General features: G+C 42.6%; 1 protein-coding gene across 1 annotated transcript in view; it reads left to right on the top strand.

Moving 5' to 3' along the window:
- The window catches only part of LOC137374121 (organic solute transporter subunit alpha-like), a 56,283-nt gene extending 38,794 nt beyond the window's left edge, over window positions 1-17,489 (top strand). The window contains exons 5-8 of the mRNA XM_068039886.1: window positions 8,299-8,410; window positions 9,020-9,166; window positions 15,315-15,420; window positions 17,311-17,489. Of these exons, the coding sequence (XP_067895987.1) occupies window positions 8,299-8,410; window positions 9,020-9,166; window positions 15,315-15,420; window positions 17,311-17,489 (544 nt within the window). The remainder of the gene's footprint in view (window positions 1-8,298; window positions 8,411-9,019; window positions 9,167-15,314; window positions 15,421-17,310) is intronic.
- Window positions 17,490-19,454: the final 1,965 nt, after the last annotated feature.

The following is a 19,454-nucleotide window of genomic DNA, read 5'->3' as shown; positions in this document are numbered from 1 at the left end:
ATCCTGGAACTCCCTTCCTAACAGCACTGTGGGTGTACCTACCCCACATGCACTGCAGCAGTTCAAGAAGGCATCTCACCAGCACCTTCTCAAGGGCAATTAGGGATGGGTAATAAATGCTAGCCTAGCCAGCGATGCTCACATCCCATGAATGAATAAAAAAAATCCCATCAAGCCTGTTTTGCTATTCAGTTAGATCATGACTCATCTGTATCACAACTCCATTTACCTGTCTTGGTTTTATATCCCTTCATTCCCTTACCGAACAAAAATCTATCAATCTTAGTTTTGAAAGTTTCAATTGACCTAGTCTCATCGCCATTTTGGGAGAGTGTTCCAGATTTCCACTCTTTGCTAATGGAAATGTCATACCGATGCAGTGAGATGTTCTTATATGTTTGTGGGTGAAGACATATTACGGGTTTGTAAATGGAATCTTTATTCTTCTTCGAGTCTATAGTATACTTGACCGTGGAATACTTTATGTTGACAGTGCAAAAATCAGAAAGTCTTCCAGTCCTGAATCTCTATTTTATCTCTATCCCCAGTTCTTTTTTTGAAAGCACTTTTATGTTGAAGTGCAACTCTGAGAGTATTGGCAGCTTTTGACATCTTACCAAAGTGGTAATTTTTTATGTGTGAATGTCGATAGTGAGTATTAATAGGATTTTCACCCATGAAAGGCATCACAGTAAAACTTGATCCTGTCCTCATCTAATATTCGCATACAATGGATCTTCCAGAAGCTATCACTGAACACCAATTAAGTCAAAATCTTACCTGCATTTTGCTTTTTCCAGCGCATAGACACTGACTGTATAAATATAAGTCCAGCTTGATAACGAGTAAATTCAATTCCCGGTTTAGACTGTATAGATCCCTACCGCACCAGGCATAATGGGCCTGATTTTCCTTTCAGGGTCGGGAAATGGACGTCAGGACTGTTTGTGGGTCCTGATCCCACCTTGGTGGTGGGGGGGGGGGGGGGGGGGGGCGGCGCTGGGGGAAGCAGTCACAGGCGCCAATTGTCAGGGTGGAGATTGCTAATTGGCTGGAGGGTGGGTTGGGCTGCTAATTAGTGGTCACGGGGACAGGAACAGAGGTGGGACAAAAAGAAAGCGGGCTTGATTTAAACACACCACGGCAGCCATTACTGTGGCTCCTGTTTCATGAAACAATTGCTGTATTACTGATGGAATAGAAATGGCAGACATCGGGAACCTGGGGCAGGACTGCGCCTAACTTTGCTGATGCAGAGCTGGAGGTCCTGCTGGAGGCAGTGAAGGAGAGGAGGGAGGTCCTCTTTCTGGAGGGTGGCAGGACAAGGCCACCCTCTCAAATCTAGCAGGCCTGGATCGAGGTGGCGGAGACCATGAGCAGACAGAATGTGGTGAGGAGGAACTGAGTGCAGTGCAGGAAGTGGTTCAATGACCTTATTCATTCTGGAAAGATGAATGTAATGCCGACCCTTCATGACAGGCCTCTGGGTATTCAACCTTCAGCAGACACTCCAGCTGAGGACCCTGAGGGTGCTTGCTGCACCTGAGCATGGGAGGAGTGTGTGCCCAGTGTACTTACTGACCCCTCTGCAAGGCTCAGAGCCATATTGCTGTTGATAACTTGCCAGCACTGATACATGCAGCTTCTTATGTTAAGGAACACTGGCACTGGCCATAGAGACCAGTGCCTTATCTCTCTCCCTCTTTTGTCCTTGCAAGAGAAAAAGGCTCACCAATGCCCGAGAAAAGGCCCAGACAGGGGGAGGGGTCCCCATCCTTTACATCGTTGCTGCCATGGAAAAGGGAGATCGCCAGGGTTGCTGACCACAAGCAAGTTGTGGAAGGTGAGATGAGCATCTCTGGTAGAGAGAGTGAATAGAAATTGGATTACATCGATTAAGTGGGTGCATTGCATGGCAATCCTATGAAAGCAGGCCAAAGACTCAGCTGCATTGGGAAGCATTAGCACTGCAGAGGCTTCTGCTTCCCAAGGCTAATTCTCATGATCTCTTTTTCAAGACAGAAGGACAGATTCCTGTATCTGCACCAGGCCAAGCGCTGCCAGAGGAGACCTCAGAGCTAGCACCATCATCTTACAACTGCACCCTCCACCAGCTCAGATATAGTCACCTCGTTGGGTCCTCGCGCACACATAGAATGGATGGCACTGGGTGATGAGGGCATTACGAGTGTGCAGGAGGAGGTGAGTGAGGCAGAGGCAGCTGTGGGCATTCCCCCTCGGAGAATGGAGGACAGACATAGCCCTGCTCAGGTCGGCACAGATGCAGGGCCTCGGGGGATCACAAGAAAGGAGGCTGTACTTAGACCAGCAATAACAGATGCGCTCCCACATGTCATCATTCCCTGAGGCAGTGTGGGATCATGGGCTGAAATGAAGCAGTCTATTCAGCTCATGTGCGCCACCATAGCACAAGGCTTTGAACCCATGAGCTCCTCCATTGGCGAGAGTGGCCATCCTCATGGAGAGCCATATGTGGCTGCACTTGGAGTGCATAACGGAACTGCGCACTTATGTTCACAGAATGCATACCACACTCTAGGTAAGGACTGCTCAGTAGTGCTATTAGTGCAGAGATATTTGGAGGGGATGCCTGTTGCACCCCAGCTGGTGGTCCCCTCCAGCCATCCGGAACGCCAGCCAAGGTCTGAGACAGTCACCAAGGAGGATGAGGGTGCCATCCCTCACCGGGCACCATCATCATCGGTCTCCTTGACCCCTGTGACTGAGGGACCATCTGTGCAATAGGGTCCAGTGACAGAGGCTACCCCTGCACTGACTCCGGTGCAGCTGCCTCTGGGCGTGCCCCCATTGGCACCTCTACAATGAGGACAACCGCATTTCAGCCTTAACCAGAGACTCTTATGACTGACCGCTCCAGTCAAAGTGGGGGTGACGGCCAAATAGGTTGTCTTATTCGCAAGCTCAAAATCATCAGCAATCTCCGCTTCTTGCCTAGCTTTCAAAACCTTCAGGTTATCTATGAGTTCTCACTACTGAAGGAAAGGAATTTTTAAACTCTTCCAAGAGAATCAATTCTCGAAGGTTCTCATATGTGGTTTCTATCTTTAATGCTCGTATCCAATGGTCAAAATTAATTTGCTTCACCCTCTCAAATCCTAAATATGTCTGCACAGTCAATCTCCATAAGTTCCTAAACTTCTGATGTTAAGCTGCAGGGACTAACTCTTACGCAGCGAGAATAGCCTTTTTTGCCATCTCATAATCTGCAGAAGCCTCTTCAGAAAGCATGGACTAAGCTTCATGAGCTCTGCCTACCAGCCTGCCCTGCATGAGCAATGTCCAGTTTTCTTTTGGCCATTTCATCTGTTTGGCTATTTCTTTAAAAGATATGAAAAATGCCGCTATGTCCCTTTCCTTGAATTTAGGAACAGCCTGTATAAATTTAAGCAACGTCTCGCTGGGTCCTGATCTAAACACAGATTCCTCCTGACCCAAATTTTCCCTGGATTCAAGACTACCCTTTTGTCTTCGTTCCATCTCTTTTAACTTAAATTCCCTCTCTTTTTCACTTTCTCTCCGAAATTGCTGTCTCTTTCTCCCTTTCCCCTTTTTCCAATTCAAGTTTTCTTAATGCTAATGCTTTTTCTTTTTCCTCTTTTTCTAATTCAGGTTTTCTTAATTCTTTCTCTGCCTCAAGTTTTTTCATTTCCAACTGAATCCTAGCCAATACCACTGCATCACTCTCAAACCTACTAACTTCATGTCTCTCATATTCCCTTTCTTGTTCCTCCTATTGCCCTTCATCTGTATCATCATCATCTTCTACTACTTCCAGATGTTCGGCTATTATGTCAATTATCTCTGCTTTTATGACGCCTGATTTCAATTCCAACCCCAATTTCGCTGCCAATTCTTTTAATTTGTTCTTAGTTAAAGTTATCAAGTCACTCAGGGAAACATTCTGCTTTCCCAAAAACTCTTCTACAACCACTAATGTTATAACAATGGTACAGACTGTACTTTATTATACAAGAGACCTGGTTCTTTTAATTTCTATGTAATTGGTGTTAGATTTAGATCCCAACAATAGAGTTTCCAATTGATATGATCCCAGACTCGAGAGCAATTAATATGATTCCAAATGCGAGCCCTCCAGATTAGTCTGATTCTGATCCCAGATGCGAGCCACCGAATTAAATATGATTCAACTGTGAGCAAGCCCCAATTAAGATATGATTCAAATCCAGAAACCCAATGAATATGTGATTCAAATCTCGAGTGAGCCCCAATTAATATGTTATTCAAATCGTGGACGAACCCCCAACTAATATGTAATTCAAATCCCAAACGAGAAACACAATTAATATGTTACAACCGACCGCTCCAGTCAAAGTCCTCAATCAAAATTCTGATGGTGGTGGGAGAAACACACTGTTAATTCAATCCCGTCCTTCCACAGATCACCTAACATATCATTTTAAATTTTCCAAATTAAAGAAAGACCCAGCCAAATTGTACCATCTATTAACCCCCAAATGAGGCTAACCAAACCAGGTGTCTTTAAATCAACAAATTATCTATTTAATTAAAAAAACTAAATTCTTAAACACCATGAAGATATAAACAACATTTAAAATAGAAAAAAATTAGAGTCCTTGCAAATTTACAGTCCAATGTTGCTTGAAGTCCTCACAACCATCCGATAGGGAAAAATGGTCCTTCCACAGTAGAACAGTCCGTAGTCTAATTCCAGCAGTAAGTGATGCTTTCCTTCCTTCAGTGAATTTCAACAATTAACAACTTGCAAACACTTCTTAAATGAATCAATTTGGCTTTAGAATTTTTGAGGGATAAAAGATTTTCTCAGTCTAACTTCCCTCCCTTCAGTTTAAATCATCGGAGGTCTCTGTTTTGGCTTCACTTTTTTAGAATTTGAGAGATGATAATAATTAAACAGACTAAATTCTCTTCCTTCAGTTTAAATGACTGAGAGCACTTCTTTCAGGTGCTAACACCAGTTGTCTGTCTGTGTTCTGTTAGAACAGACAGTCTTCAACTAAAAAGCCAGTTGAAAATTGAATTGTAACAAATGTATTACTTGATGCTCAGTCCAAATGGGTGTATCCAAGGTAATGAGAATGCACTCTTTGAATAGCAGTCTCCAAATGGCTGTATCCAACAGCAACCAAAAATGTACATTCTCCAACTCCTGAGGCTTGCTGGTTCTTAAAGCAGTACTGATCCTTTGCAAGCCTTAAAGACATACCACATATTCCCTGGAGAAAAAAAAATATACAGGACCATGACAAGACAACCTCTACCTCATCCAAGGCCATATGGGGAGCACGCGTAGAAGTGGCCATGAGTGGAGGCTGCTGCATTGGGCTGAGCACTGGATGGGTCACTGGGGTTTGTTTCTCCTATAACTGTGCACTTATTCTGTTTTTGAACACCATGTAAATGTTGACACATGAAGCCGGATGTGTGAGCTTCCTTTTATTAATGGTGGGACAAGAAATGAGGGATGACGTGAAGGGGAGCAAGGTCCGTGAGCAGGGAAACCTCTGGGCAATGTGCATCCTTTGTTAGCGGTAAGAGTTGATCTATTCCAGGCTGCATCATCAATGGAAATGCTCTCACAGGCAGCTCAAATTGAGTTCTAAACCATGCAGTCCTCCTGGATTTGAAGGGGTCAGCTGAAATGTCCCTGGATCAGATGATCCCTGATGTTGATGGCATCCTGAGGAGACCACCTCCCTGTGCAGCCGGGGCACCTCTGTGTTCTGCATTTCCTCCACCTCCTCCTGTTCCTCCAGTGAGCTGTGTTGATCTAGCACATCACCGTTTTCAAGGTCCACACCTCTCTGGAGGGCCATGTTATGCAGAGCACAGCAGATCACCAAAATGCACGCAACCCTTGCAGGAGTGTACTGCAGCATGCCACCCGACTAGTCCAGGCACCAGAACCACATCTTCAGAAGCCCGATGGCCTGCTCAGTAGTGGTCCAAGTGAGCAGATGGCTTCAGTTGTAGTGCCTCTATGCCTCCATCTCAGGTCCTCATGAAGGGGTGAGTAACCATCTCTTCAAGGGATAACCCCTGTCCCCTAGAATCCATCCACGTAGTTTGGGGGTTGGCGTGAAGAGCTGCAGCAGCCTGGATTTCCGGAGGATGGAGGAATCATGGCAGGTGCCACGAAAGCAAGTGCACAAATGCAAGAAGTTCTTGTTGTGGTCATAGACCAGTGAAATGTTGAGGGAGTGGAAGCCCCTCCAGTTGATAAATCTCACTGGCCTTTCTGCCTTGATGGCCACATGGTTGCAATCGATGATGCCCTGCACCGAGGGAAATCTAGCGGTGGAGTGAAACCCTCTGCCCTTTGTGCCTGTGATGCCCCATCTGTCTGGAATTGAATGTACTGCCCAGCTCTCACAAAAAGGACTTCAGTGACCTGTGAGATGCAGTGATGTGCAGCCATTTGCAAGATGCCATGAAGGTCCACAGATAATCCTTGGAAGGAGCCAAAGGCAAAGAAGTTCAGGGTCACAGTGACTTTGACAGCTACTGGCAGGGTATGGCGAGCAATGCTGCGAGGTGTGAGGTCTTCCGCGACGAGGGCACAAATCAGCTTGACCATCTGCCTGGAGCGTCGCAGTCTCCTGCACAACTGGTTCTCCGACATGCCCAGGTAGCTCCGTCTTTGGTGGTAGATCCTATGCTGAGGGTATGCCCTCTGTTGCCTTCCTGCCTCTTGTCCCTGTCCTCTGCCCTTTTGATGCCCACGGCTCTGCCGTTCCTGCTTAGGATGTTGATCCTCATTGCCACTGGACCCAAAATCTGAGAATTATGCCCGTTTGCCAGCTGGAGCCTTCCGTGCACTTGGGTGGCCTCCCAGTTGTGTCTGGAAGCTATGTCCCTCTTGTGCATCTGTGATGCCAGGAGGGCGATGACCCCCTGTTCTGCCGAGTGGCTAAAAAATACGCTCCCCACAACCTGTGCACTCCCGATGGCACCTGTGTGTCAATGGCTGAGTTCCCCTCTGAGCTGTTCTTTTTATGCCCCTACCTAATTTCTTGGTGTCACCATGACTGGTTCCTCACTGTGTTGCCACCTCCATGCACCTGGTCTGACCCTGATCTGGCATACCAGATGCATCTGGCATGCATCCCCACCTACATTTCAACATGCTCCTCAATGCGCTCTCAATGTGCTCTTTAACAACCTTAATTGCACTCATTAGGAGATTGTGTGGGTTCTCTGGGCCGGCCTCCTCCGCTGTGGGCGGGAATGGTAACGGGAAATTGGCACACTGGCTGGCGCCGGTATTTTCATTATCCGCCCATCTCAGTTCCTGTTCCAGCGGGACCTAAATATCCAACCCAATATTTTCTTATAACTGTAAGCTATGTAATGCCGTGATGCACTGATATGTAATACTATAAAGTTGCAGTTATAGGTTCTTCTGAGACAGTACTCCAAATGGTGAGCTGCTGATCATAGCCAAGCTATATGTACTGTTGTTTCCGAATGGAAAATCAACTGATTCCAATCAATGGCTACTTTAGTTTTGCTTTGTTAGATGGATAAAAATAAACTGGTTGGCACTCCCGCATTTCAAAGAATATGGTGTTGGGAACTTGGATAGATAGAAGTAATCCACAAAAATGGAAAGGAGCAAATACATTAAAATGTTTTGACATTATTACTTATTTGGTAAATATTAGCATAAGTGATTGCAACAATATGTAATATATAAAATTTAAATGACGGCACCTTTTTATCTTGGTAGTAGGTATGCTAAAATCCCATAATGAGATGCTCCAATCCAAAAAATCAAAAATCCTCCTGTCTTTCAGATGAGACGAGGCCATGTCTGCTCTAACTGGTGGATGTAAAAAATCCCATGGCACTATTTTGAAGAAGAGCAGGGGAGTTTTCCCTGGTATCTTGCCCAATATGTATCCATCAATCAACATCATGACAAAAAAGATTGTCTGGTTATTATCACATTGCTGTTTGTGGGAGCTTGCTGTGTGCAAATTGGCTGCAACGTTTCCTACATTACAACAGTGATTATACTTCAAAGTGGCTGTAAGGCACTTTGGGACATCCTGAAGTCATGAAAGGTGCTATATAAATGCAAGTTTTTCTTTTTCTTTATAAAAGACATCCCAAGGCACTCCACAGAGTGGCCAAAGGTTAAATCCCTTATTAGGTTAATATATTAAAAGTAAATGGAAGACCCAAACTAATGTCTTATATTTGCCATTTTAAACTGTTGCCTAAGTATGTTAATGTCTGCTTCTTTCTTTTTAGGCGCCTGATGTTCATGCTGAAATTGGGAACATTTCAGCTAGCTTTCTTGCGGCCAGTCCTAATGACCTTCACGTTAGTCCTTTGGGTGAATGGGACATTCAGCCTTAATGATGTATGTTTTTTTTTCCCCTGTTGAGCTAGATGCTAGTAGTTGAATGGGATAAATAAAAACACTGGTAATAAGTTGACAAATGTTAATTACAGGATAGAAATGGATAAATTTTGCTCTTTTTCCTGAGCAGCTGCCTAAGCAGTACACTTTTAAAAGTTTGCATTTCTGAATTAATGCTGTAATTCTACCTTTAAAAGTATGCACCATAATATCTCAGTGCCTCTGTAGTGTAATATTTAGTAAAGATTGATTCAATTCAAAGGGAGTAACTGCAGAGAGCTTTCTGACGAGAGAATTGTGCTGACGGAAAACTAGCTTAGATCTCAGAATAACTCTTCAATATGCCACATTATGGAATGTTGCCCCATGATTCACAGTATGTGTTCAAAGCTGTTAGTCCACATATGAAGGGTCACCAATCTCACCTGTTAGTATTAATGAGTAGGTACCAAGTGGAAGCCAAGCACTGCTCCATAAGGAGGCTGGATTAACTTACCCATTTCAAGTTTGATTAAATGCAACAAAAAATAAATATTTTGTAGTATAGAGCTGACAACAGTTAGATATATTTTCACTGAACATAACAGTATATGATTTCTTATTTTACAGCTTTCTCCTAGTGGGCCTGCAATATGGATTAACACTTCCCTTGGTGTCTCCACAATAGTTGCACTGTGGCCAATTGCAATTGTTTTTAACAAAGTCAAAGGTGAACTTAAAAATCAGAAGATCATCCCCAAATTCATTCTTTATAAGGTAGGAATAGACTCTGCACCTTGCAGCTACTTAAAAAACATTGTTTATTTCTCATGTCTTCCCAGGCTGGTTTGAAGCTCACTGGACATAATAGCCAAGATTTTCCTTCCTTAATAGCAGTGAATGCGAAGACATTTGTTACGATTGAGGGATGCAATGGCACTGCAACATCCAGCTCCAGAGAGCCATGCTGATCGTTCCGCCAGGCTGGTTTCTAAAGCGGCAGAGACCTGTGATTCAGGATTTTGGGCTGATTGCCCATAAGTTACGCCACTTTTCACGTTAGGGCTGATATTAGTAAACTGAGGAGCACATCCACCGTTAAAGAGGCACTGGCAGCATACGAACATACGAATTAGAAGCAGGAGTAGGCCTCTCGGTAGAGGCCTGCTACCCAACCCGAACCCGACGGGACCTGACGACCTGTGTCGGGTTCGGGTCGGATCGGGCTCATCTTCCGGTGCCAGTTTTCGGGCTCAGGTCGGGTCGGGCCGAGTCCGGATCGAGTCGGGTCGGGTCGGGCCGGACACACACGGTAAGTGCTCTGCTGGTAAGTATTGGTGTTAAAAAACTTACCTGAGCTGGGAGTCTTGGACGAAGCTGAGTCTGCGCAGTGAGCGAGTGACGTCACTATGACGTCTTGCGCATGTGCTGCAGCTTCTTGCAGGTTCGGTGTCAGGAAGTAAGCGGATGGTCAGGTTGGGCGCGGGTCGGGCCGAGTAGTGGCGGGTTCGGGTCGGGTCGGGTCGGGATCAGTATAAAATCGAAGGGCTCGGGCCAGGTCGGGCTCGGGCCTGCTGTGGGTCGGTGGGGTTCGGGTCGGGTTCTTTTTCCCGACCTAAAGCAGGCCTCTACCTCTCAGCCCCTCGAGCCTGCTCTGCCATTCAATAAGATCTTGGCTGATCTGACTATAACCTCAACCCAAATTCCCGCCTACCCCCAATAACCTTTCACCCCCTTGCTTTTCAAGAATCTATCTATCTGTGCCTTAAAAATATTCAAAGACACTGCTTCCACCACCTTTTGAGGAAGAGAGTTCCAAAGACTCACAACTCTCATCTCTGTCTTAAATGGGTGACCCCCTTATTTTAAAACAGTAACCCCCTAGTTCTAGATTCCCCCACAAGAGGAAACATCCTTTCCACATCCATCCTGTCAAGACCCCTCAGAATCTTATATGTTTCAATCAAGTCGCCTCTTACTCTTCTAAACTCCAGTGGATACAAGCCTAGCCTGTCCAACCTTTCCTCATAAGACAACCTGCCCATTCCAGGTATTTGTCTAGTAAACCTTCTCTGAAGTGCTTTCCATGCATTGACATCCTTCCTTAAATAAGGAGACCAGTATGTGGTCTCACGAATGCCCTGTGTAGCTGAAGCATAACTCCCTACTTTTGCATTCAATTTCCCTTGCAATTAACAATAACATTCTATTAGCTTTCCTAATTACATGCTGTACCTGCATACTAACCTTTTGCAATTCATGCACTTGGACACTCAGATCCCTCTGCATCTCAGAGCTCTGCAAACTCTCATCATTTAGATAATATGCTTTTTTATTCTTGCTGCCAAAATGGACAATTTCACACTTTCCCGCATTTTTCTCCATTTGTCAGATCTTTGCCCACTCACTTAACCTATCTATATCCTTGTCACAACTTACTTTCCTACCTATCTTTGTGTCATCAGCAAATTTAGCAACCATACCTTCAGTCCCTTCATCCAAGTTATTTATATAAATTGTAAAAAAGGTGAGGCCCCAGCACTGATCCCTGTGGCACACCACTTGTTACATCTTACCAACCAGAATTATGCTTATGCCTAGCATGATTCTGATGATCATGTTAGACCTGTTTAAAAGAAACTCATTGAAAATAAACAGTTTAATGCCTGTGCTGTAAGATGCTATGATTCATCAGAGTTAAGTTATAGACAGTAGGGAGTAATTCTGGGTCCGTAATCTAATCGAGGGGACTCTGATAATATCATAGTTTATAGGTTGAACTGAAAGAGTGAAACCCGTCATGTAAAACCAAGATTAGATTCGAGTCTTAAAACATTTCCTGCTATCCAATAATAATCCTAATGATATACAGAATATTTTACTGTCCCAGAAAGCTATGGATACATCTCCTTGTCAGTTGCATCTCTGCAGCACACTAATTGCTAAAGTAACTTTCTCTTCATTGAACTACGGCTGATGAGAGGATTGACAGAAGCAAAGGTATACTTTCATACAGTTTTAGCTGCTATGGTCTTTGATAAACTGACACTGATGGTGAAGTGTGATGTACACAGGAGGGTACGAAATTTGCCTGTGATGTCATTCCAGCATGCTATCTAAATTGCCTCCTGGTTTTATATTTTGGACTGTAATCTGTTGAGTTGCATTAAAGTGACATTTAATTTGAGTTGAGTGGTTCTTGAATGTAAATGAACCAATATGCAGTACAAACTGAAAAGGTAAAATCATTCAAAGCACTCGTGACAATTCAGAGTCGGGATGGTGCTATCACAAAAATATTTGAATTGCTACATAAGTTTAAGAACATGCAATAAATAATGGAACATGATTGACTGAGAGTGGCAGATATTGAAGCATTTGCTAAACAGGATATGGATAATGGTGACAAAGCTGGATTAGACATGTCACTGTACAGTCCCTTTTGAACTGAACATGATGATTGAAGGAAAAGGTGTAGGAACACACGTGTTCTATTTTTAAGTGAAGTGGTAAGCATGCGTTGAAGGTGACCTGCAGCAAAAGCTAATAGGGGAAATGTTTCCACTAGTAAACATCTTTGAAGGCCATGCAGATAATTCATTGAACTGTCAGGACATCTGAAATTTATCTCTGTGCTAGCTTTTGGAAGAGCCTGAATCTATATCCAGGCTCAATCCAAACTTTGTTGGAGTATTTAAAAGTTTTAAAAGGTTTATAAAACTTTTTAAACTATTTAAAAGTTTATAACAATTTTTCAAAGTTTAAAAAAGTACTTAATAATGATTGAAAGTACGTAAAAGTTTTAAAAAGTTCAAAACTACTTAGAATCATGATAAAGTACCAACCTGAACAGTGACTGACTGCTTGACCTTAAGGGCCGTGACTTCTTCCAGTGATGCCAATGGGGGCGTGGCTTCGCACAGAATTCACCTCGCTCCATGGCTTCAACATACGTTCGCTGGGGGAGCCATGCTGCCAGCCGGGAGAGCAAGTTCTCGCTGCAGCCTATGAACAAGGTAAATGCAGATTTTCTGTGCAGTCAGCAGTGAACGCTGACACTTTGTCGCTGACAGGAAAATCCGGGCCCAAGTATATGGTATTGATGGAGGAGACAAATAAAATTATACAATATTAACTTTTTAAAAATATAGTATAAAACAATAAGATGGCTACAATTATTGCTTCCTTTTTACTCTTGTTCATTGTAAAAAAAATATATTATCCATATGCGGACACTTGCTTCCTATGAGCTGAAATGAGAGTAATCTTGTGCACAGCATGAATGAGAGAGCATTATAAAGGGCTAACCATCATCGGAAACCACACTGTTTTACATTGGAGGTTATCCAGGCTGTCCCAAAATAGCACATGGTCATACCACTGTTAAAGCAAATAGATTAATTTATTTACATTACCATCAGTATGAACAAAGAACAGTACAGCACAGGAACAGGCCATTCGGCCCTCCAAGCCTGCGCCGATCTTGATGCCTGCCTAAACTAAAACCTTCTGCACTTCCGGGGACCGTATCCCTCCATTCCCATCCTATTCATGTATTTGTCAAGATGCCTCTTAAACGTCATTATCGTACCTGCTTCCACCACCTCCCCCGGCAGCAGGTTCCAGGCACTCACCACCCTCTGTGTGAAGAACTTGCCCCGCACATCCCCTCTAAACTTTGCCCCTCACACCTGAAACCTATGTCCCCTAGTAACTGACTCTTCTACCCTGGGAAAAAGCTTCTGACTATCCACTCTGTCCATGCCTCTCATAACTTTGTAAACCTCTATCATGTCACCCCTCCACCTCCGTCATTCCAGTGAAAACAATCCGAGTTTATCCAACCTCTCCTCATAGCTAATGCCCTCCAGACCAGGCAACATCCTGGTAAACCTCTTCTGTACCCTCTCCAAAGCCTCCACGTCCTTCTGGTAGTGTGGCGACCAGAATTGCACGCAATATTCTAAGTGTGGCCTAACTAAAGTTCTGTACAGCTGCAGCATGACTTGCCAATTTTTATACTCTATGCCCCGACCGATGAAGGCAAGCATGCCGTATGCCTTCTTGACTACCTTATCCACCTGCGTTGCCACTTTCAGTGACCTGTGGACCTGTACGCCCAGAACTCTCTGCCTGTCAATACTCCTAAGGGTTCTGCCATTTACTGTATACTTCCCACCTGCATTAGATCTTCCAAAATGCATTACCTCACATTTATCCGGATTAAACTCCATCTGCCATTTCTCCGCCCAAGTCTCCAACCGATCTATATCCTGCTGTATCCTCTGACAATCCTCATCACTGTTCGCAACTCCACCAACCTTTGTGTCGTCCGCAAACTTACTAATCAGACCAGCTACATTTTCCTCCAAATCATTTATATATACTACAAACAGCAAAGGTCCCAGCACTGATCCCTGCGGAACACCACTAGTCACATCCCTCCATTCAGAAAAGCACCCTTCCACTGCTACCCTCTGTCTTCTATGACACAGCCAGTTCTGTATCCATCTTGCCAGCTCACTTCTGATCCCGTGTGACTTCACCTTTTGTACCAGTCTGCCATGAGGGACCTTGTCAAAGGCTTTACTGAAGTCCATATAGATAACATCCACTGCCCTTCCTTCATCAATCATCTTTGTCACTTCCTCAAAAAACTCAATCAAATTAGTGAGACACGACCTCCCCTTCACAAAACCATGCTGTCTCTCGCTAATAAGTTCGTTTGTTTCCAAATGGGAGTAAATCCTGTCCCGAAGAATGCTTCCTTTTTTTGACTAGGTTCACAATATCCCGCGTTATCCAAGGTTCCCAAAACTTGCCAAACTTATCCTTCTTCCTCACAGGAACATGCTGGTCCTGAATTCTAATCAACTGACATTTGAAAGACTCCCACATGTCAGATGTTGATTTACCCTCTTAACAGTTATTTATTGATTTTTATTTAACCTGTTCAAAAATAATAGTCCAAAGTCGTAACATCCTTTAACTGAGTTTTTAATGAAATTTAGTGTGGTAAAAGTCCATGGAGCCAATTTGCTACGGTGACGGGGGAATCCCCAGACCTACCCAAGGAACTGGAGACACAAGGAAAACAAACTTTCCTACCTTTTCAAAGGCAACCTCGACACTCAAGGCCAAAGAAAGATCTTCATAGACAGATGTTCACATGGTCAAATGTCATGTCATCAAACCTTCAGGTCTACCTCCAGCTAGATTTGGCAAGCCTATCTCTCCCTGGCTGAAAAAAAGAACAAATGGGCCACTAAAGGAGCACAAAGGCTGGCAGCTTTTAAAACAAGTAAACATGTGGTGTAAGCCGAGTGCCCAAAGCCTGAAACTAAAATGCAAGAGGTTGGTTTTTGCAGTTCAAAGTAATCTTAAAAAGAAAGGTAACGTGAAAGGACAGGTTTATTTTTTCCCCCAATTTTCTCAAGGAGAGAATTGGAATTGAGTTAAGTGGAATTTTCTTTGACTGTCATTCTGTATGTTCACTTGTCATCTGTGAAATAAAGCAGCATAAAAATTCATATCCAGTCTTTACTTACCAAATGTTTCAGTCCCCCATTTGAAAGATTGGCGAAGTGTGCATGAGGGAAGGTTTTAAGACACAATATCCAATTCAGATCACAAAGCAATCCTTTCTTATAAACAGATATTGGACAGTACGGGCACACTCCACAAAGTAAGATACTCTGCCTGTTTACGTGATTGACCATCACTGATGTACCCGAGAGACTATTTAAGGTAGACCTGAAACTTGTAACACACACCCTGCATTTGTGTGAATTAGTTTTATGAATCAGTTTAATAACTAACTGGTTGGCCTGAGAAATTATAATTTGTTAAAGCCTACCATATAGGTCCAGTTATCATGGTTTATGTTACCTTTGGTGATTTTAATTTTCTGATGGTTTTTCTACAGATTTCATTCATTCTTAATCAACTCCAAACTTTAATTATCAACATAACGGCATTGGCAGGTGGCATAGCCTGTGCACCTCCACTTTCACCCACAGCCAGAGGAGCATGTATGTTATTTAGATATTATTTTATTTTAAAGCTATCATACACTAAATTTCTGCTTGAAAAGAAAGCATGTCGATTTCTTATTACTTGTGAATATTAATTTAAACCAGCCAGATGTACTCTCATGGGTTTTACAGGTGCTGTGCATTCCTACCTTCCTAAGTGGTTCAGTGTGGTTAGAATAAAAGCACATATCTTACAAATAGACAGGGTAATTTGGCTTTGCTTGTGGTGCAGCCCTGCTTGAAAATGGATATGTCAAGTTTTTTTACGTATTCACCATGCAATTGAAAGTTCTATTACCACTGAGTATCATACTCAAAGTGAATCATACGTTAAAGATACTAGTAATGTTCATCCACCCAATTCAGTGTTTGTAATATGCCTCAAACTTCGTTAATTAACATCAACTTGTATTTATACAGCACCTTTAATGTAATAAAATGTCCCAATGCACTTCACAGGAGTATTAGAAAACAAAGTATGACACTGAGCCACAAAAGGCAATATTAATTCAGATGACCAAAAGCTTGGTCAAAGAGGTAGGTTTTAAGCAGTGTCTGAAAGGAGGGAAGTGAGGTGGCGAGGCAGAGAGGTATAGGGAGCTTGGGGCCTAGGCAGCTGAAGGCATGACCACTAGTGGTGGAGTGATTAAAATCAGGGATGCACAAGAGGCCAGAATTAAAGGAGCACAGATATCTTGGAGGGTTGTGGGGCTGGAGGAGATTACAAAGATAGGGAGGGGTGAGGCCATGGAGGGATTTGACAACAAGGATGAGAATTTTAAAATCAAGACGTTGCTTGACCAGGAGGCAGTGTTGGTCAGCGAGCACAGGGGTGATAGGGGAACGGGACTTTGTGCGAGTAAAGACACAAGCGGCGGAGGTTTGGATGACTTCAAGTTTATCGAGAGTAGAATGTGGGAGACCAGCCAGGAATGCATTAGAATAGTCAAGTCTAGAGGTAACAAAGGCATGAATGAGGGTTTCAGCAGCAGATCTGCTGAGACAGGGGCAAAATCAGGTGATGTTACGAAGGTGGAAATAGACGGTCTTAGTGATGGCATAAACATGAAGTTGGAAGATCATCTCGGGGTGAAATGTGACACCAAGGTTGCGAACAGACTGGTTTAATCTCAGATTGTTGCCAGGGAGAGGGATGAAGTAAGTAGCTAGGGAATGGAGTTTGGAGCGGTGACCGAAAACAATGGCTTCAGTCTTCCCAATATTTAATTGGAAGAAATATCTGCTGATCCAGCACTGGATGTCAGATAAGTAGTCAGATAATTTAGCAAAAGTGGAGGAGCCGAGGCAAGTGGTGGTGAGGTAGAGCTGGGTGTCATCCACCTTACTTTCCTCCTTTAAGACATTCCTTAAACCTACCTCTTGAACCAAGCTTTTGATCATCTGACCTAATATCTCCTTTTGTGCCTTGGCGTCATACTTTGTTTTATAATGCTCCTGTGAAGCGCCTTGGGACATTTTGTTTTGTTAAAGGTGCTATATAAATATGTTGATTCTTCTTGTTAATTGACAACGTTTGAGACATATTACAATGAAAGAGAGTCAAAATTAATTTGACAAATTTCCATAAGTTAAAATATTTGCCAAATCCTAATTTCTTCCTGAACTAGCACGATTTTTTTTTTGTTTCAGGGTGTAGGGCCTCACTAGCCTCATCATCAGGTTAGCAATAGGGCTAGAATACTGTAGCCAATTCTCCAACCTGTGCTCGCCACCAGCAATCCTTCACGCTGACAGTGGAGCTTCTTAAAATTGCCCGAAGAATTATTTATACTGTTTTACAAATGGCCTAGGTAATCTCTATTGTAATTAGAGATCTTTTTCCTAAATGCCAAGTCACTCAACTAATTACAGTTCTGTCTTTTCCAGATATGAATCAGCAGCTTCTGATAATGGAGATGTTTATTATCACGTTGCTATCGCGAATTTATTACAGGAGGAAACACAATTTACAAGAAATAAATGAAATTCAACCCTCAGTAAAAACACAAGATGCCCAAAGCCACTTGAATGGTACCATAACAGAAGGTGAAATCTCAAGTGTGTAAGGCCTTTTTAATGGCAAGGATTCATGTTATGTCATTAATGGTTTCTCAGTGCTCTTTTTGACCTGCTACAAACATCAGCCATCATCCCAGTAGCTAATATATTTGTTTCAATTGTCAGCAATTTTAACACATGAGGGGACAGGAGGCCTGTACTTTCCATTAGCAATGTTTAGGGCCCATTCTTACTGCTACCAGATGATACCAGTGAGCAGTGAGAATAGGGGTGGAGAGGAGGGGAATGGGGTCGGGAACCTGAGCCATGGTATTTTCAGGAGCATCCTGGACCAGTAGGGATTGGGGAAAGGATATTTAGGTTGGGTGAGTGAGGTGATGGTGGGCCTTGTCTCGTAATTGTGCCCCTTTGCTACTGCTATCATACATTGTTTTGGCAGGATAGAAACATCTGTTTGCAATAATATACCAGATGACTCCCACAATGGATAGGGCATGTTTCTCACAGTAATGAAAATGAGCTTGTTAATTCCTCTACAGGTCCACTTGGACCATTGGCAAATGCAATAAGGCTGATAACCTGATTGCGTGCTCCAAGCAAGATGCAGTGCTTATGGGGAGCACTGGACAGGAAATAATGGGCCTGCAACATGCATTTTCTGTTTGTTAATTTAAGTGGATGGAAACTCCAGGCTGCAGGTCTGTGTTTTCCTGATCAGCATTTCTGGTAAATGCAAGGCTTAACAACTCCCTGGATGAGGGCTGAATCCATATCTAAAGCTGAGAAAGCTACATGAATCTAATACACTCTGGTAAATTTACAACTGAAAGATGGATTGTGAAAATATTGTTCATTTTTTACTGAATAGCATACTCACGATGAAACATACATTAAAGTTACCAGTTCATCCACCCTATTCAGTGTTTGTACTATGCCTCAAACTTTGTTATTTAACTAAAGACAGTCCAATTAATTAATGACAAATTTCCAGAACTTAAAGTATTTTCCAAATCCTAATTTCTTCCTGAAACACTACAATATTCTTTTTTTTTTGTTCCAGGCCCACCTTCAGAGTAATTTTTCTGAGATATTACTTATGGAATTTATGAATCAGTAGTTTCTTGGAAAAGTTCAATTTGAGGGATTTTACTTTTAAAAAACAAGGGATGCCACCAAAAACACCATTTATATATTACTTACACAACTTTCAAAAACCTGCAAAATAACATGTAGGAATCAAAATCTGGGAAATGCTGGTTATATGTTGCTACCTGAAAATGCTACAATTGTCATTGAGTTTCTCTTTGAAAACACATTCTTTACTCAATGTGCAAAATACAGCGTACTGCAAGAGACTGATTATTTATACATTAAGACTAATTGAAAATTAGATCTCTTCATACAAAAATTTAATATTAATTTACTCTGTTTTAAAGTGTCTAGTTGTGGGAACTGGCTATCCGAAATTATTAAGTCTATCTGTTTTCATTAAAATTAGCAGCAGTTTTACAAAGCAAATTGTTGAAATCTGATGCGAAATAATTATGTGCTCTTTCGCTGATCTGAATTATGTGTTCGCAGGAGTTATATACTGTAACTAATGCCTAGTCAAACAGATAAGGTATTAAAATTAATATTTTTGCAGAATTATTCTGCAAAAAAGAAATGTCAAATGAAAGTGGATAATACTGTCTATGGCTGTATATGAAAGACAATAGCAAACAAATGTGTGAATAATGTGTCAATTATTTGCATACATTCCTTACCTATATACCTTTTTAACTTATACTTTGTACAGTAGTAGTTTTGTGCCTGTTAATAAAATAAAATCAGTTTATTTTAAATTGTGGTGGTCGAATGGTTAAAAGAATATACAGCACCTTTCACGAGCTCAGTCCATCCCAAAACACTTTACAGCCAATGAAGTACAATCATTGTTGTAATGTATGAAAAGTGCTAGTGAAATTGTGCACAGCAAGGTACCTCAAACAGCAATGTGATAATGACTAGAC

The sequence above is a fragment of the Heterodontus francisci genome, chromosome 10, assembly GCF_036365525.1.
Source record: "Heterodontus francisci isolate sHetFra1 chromosome 10, sHetFra1.hap1, whole genome shotgun sequence".
Lineage (NCBI taxonomy): Eukaryota > Metazoa > Chordata > Chondrichthyes > Heterodontiformes > Heterodontidae > Heterodontus > Heterodontus francisci.
This window is presented reverse-complemented; position numbering and strand designations above follow the sequence as displayed.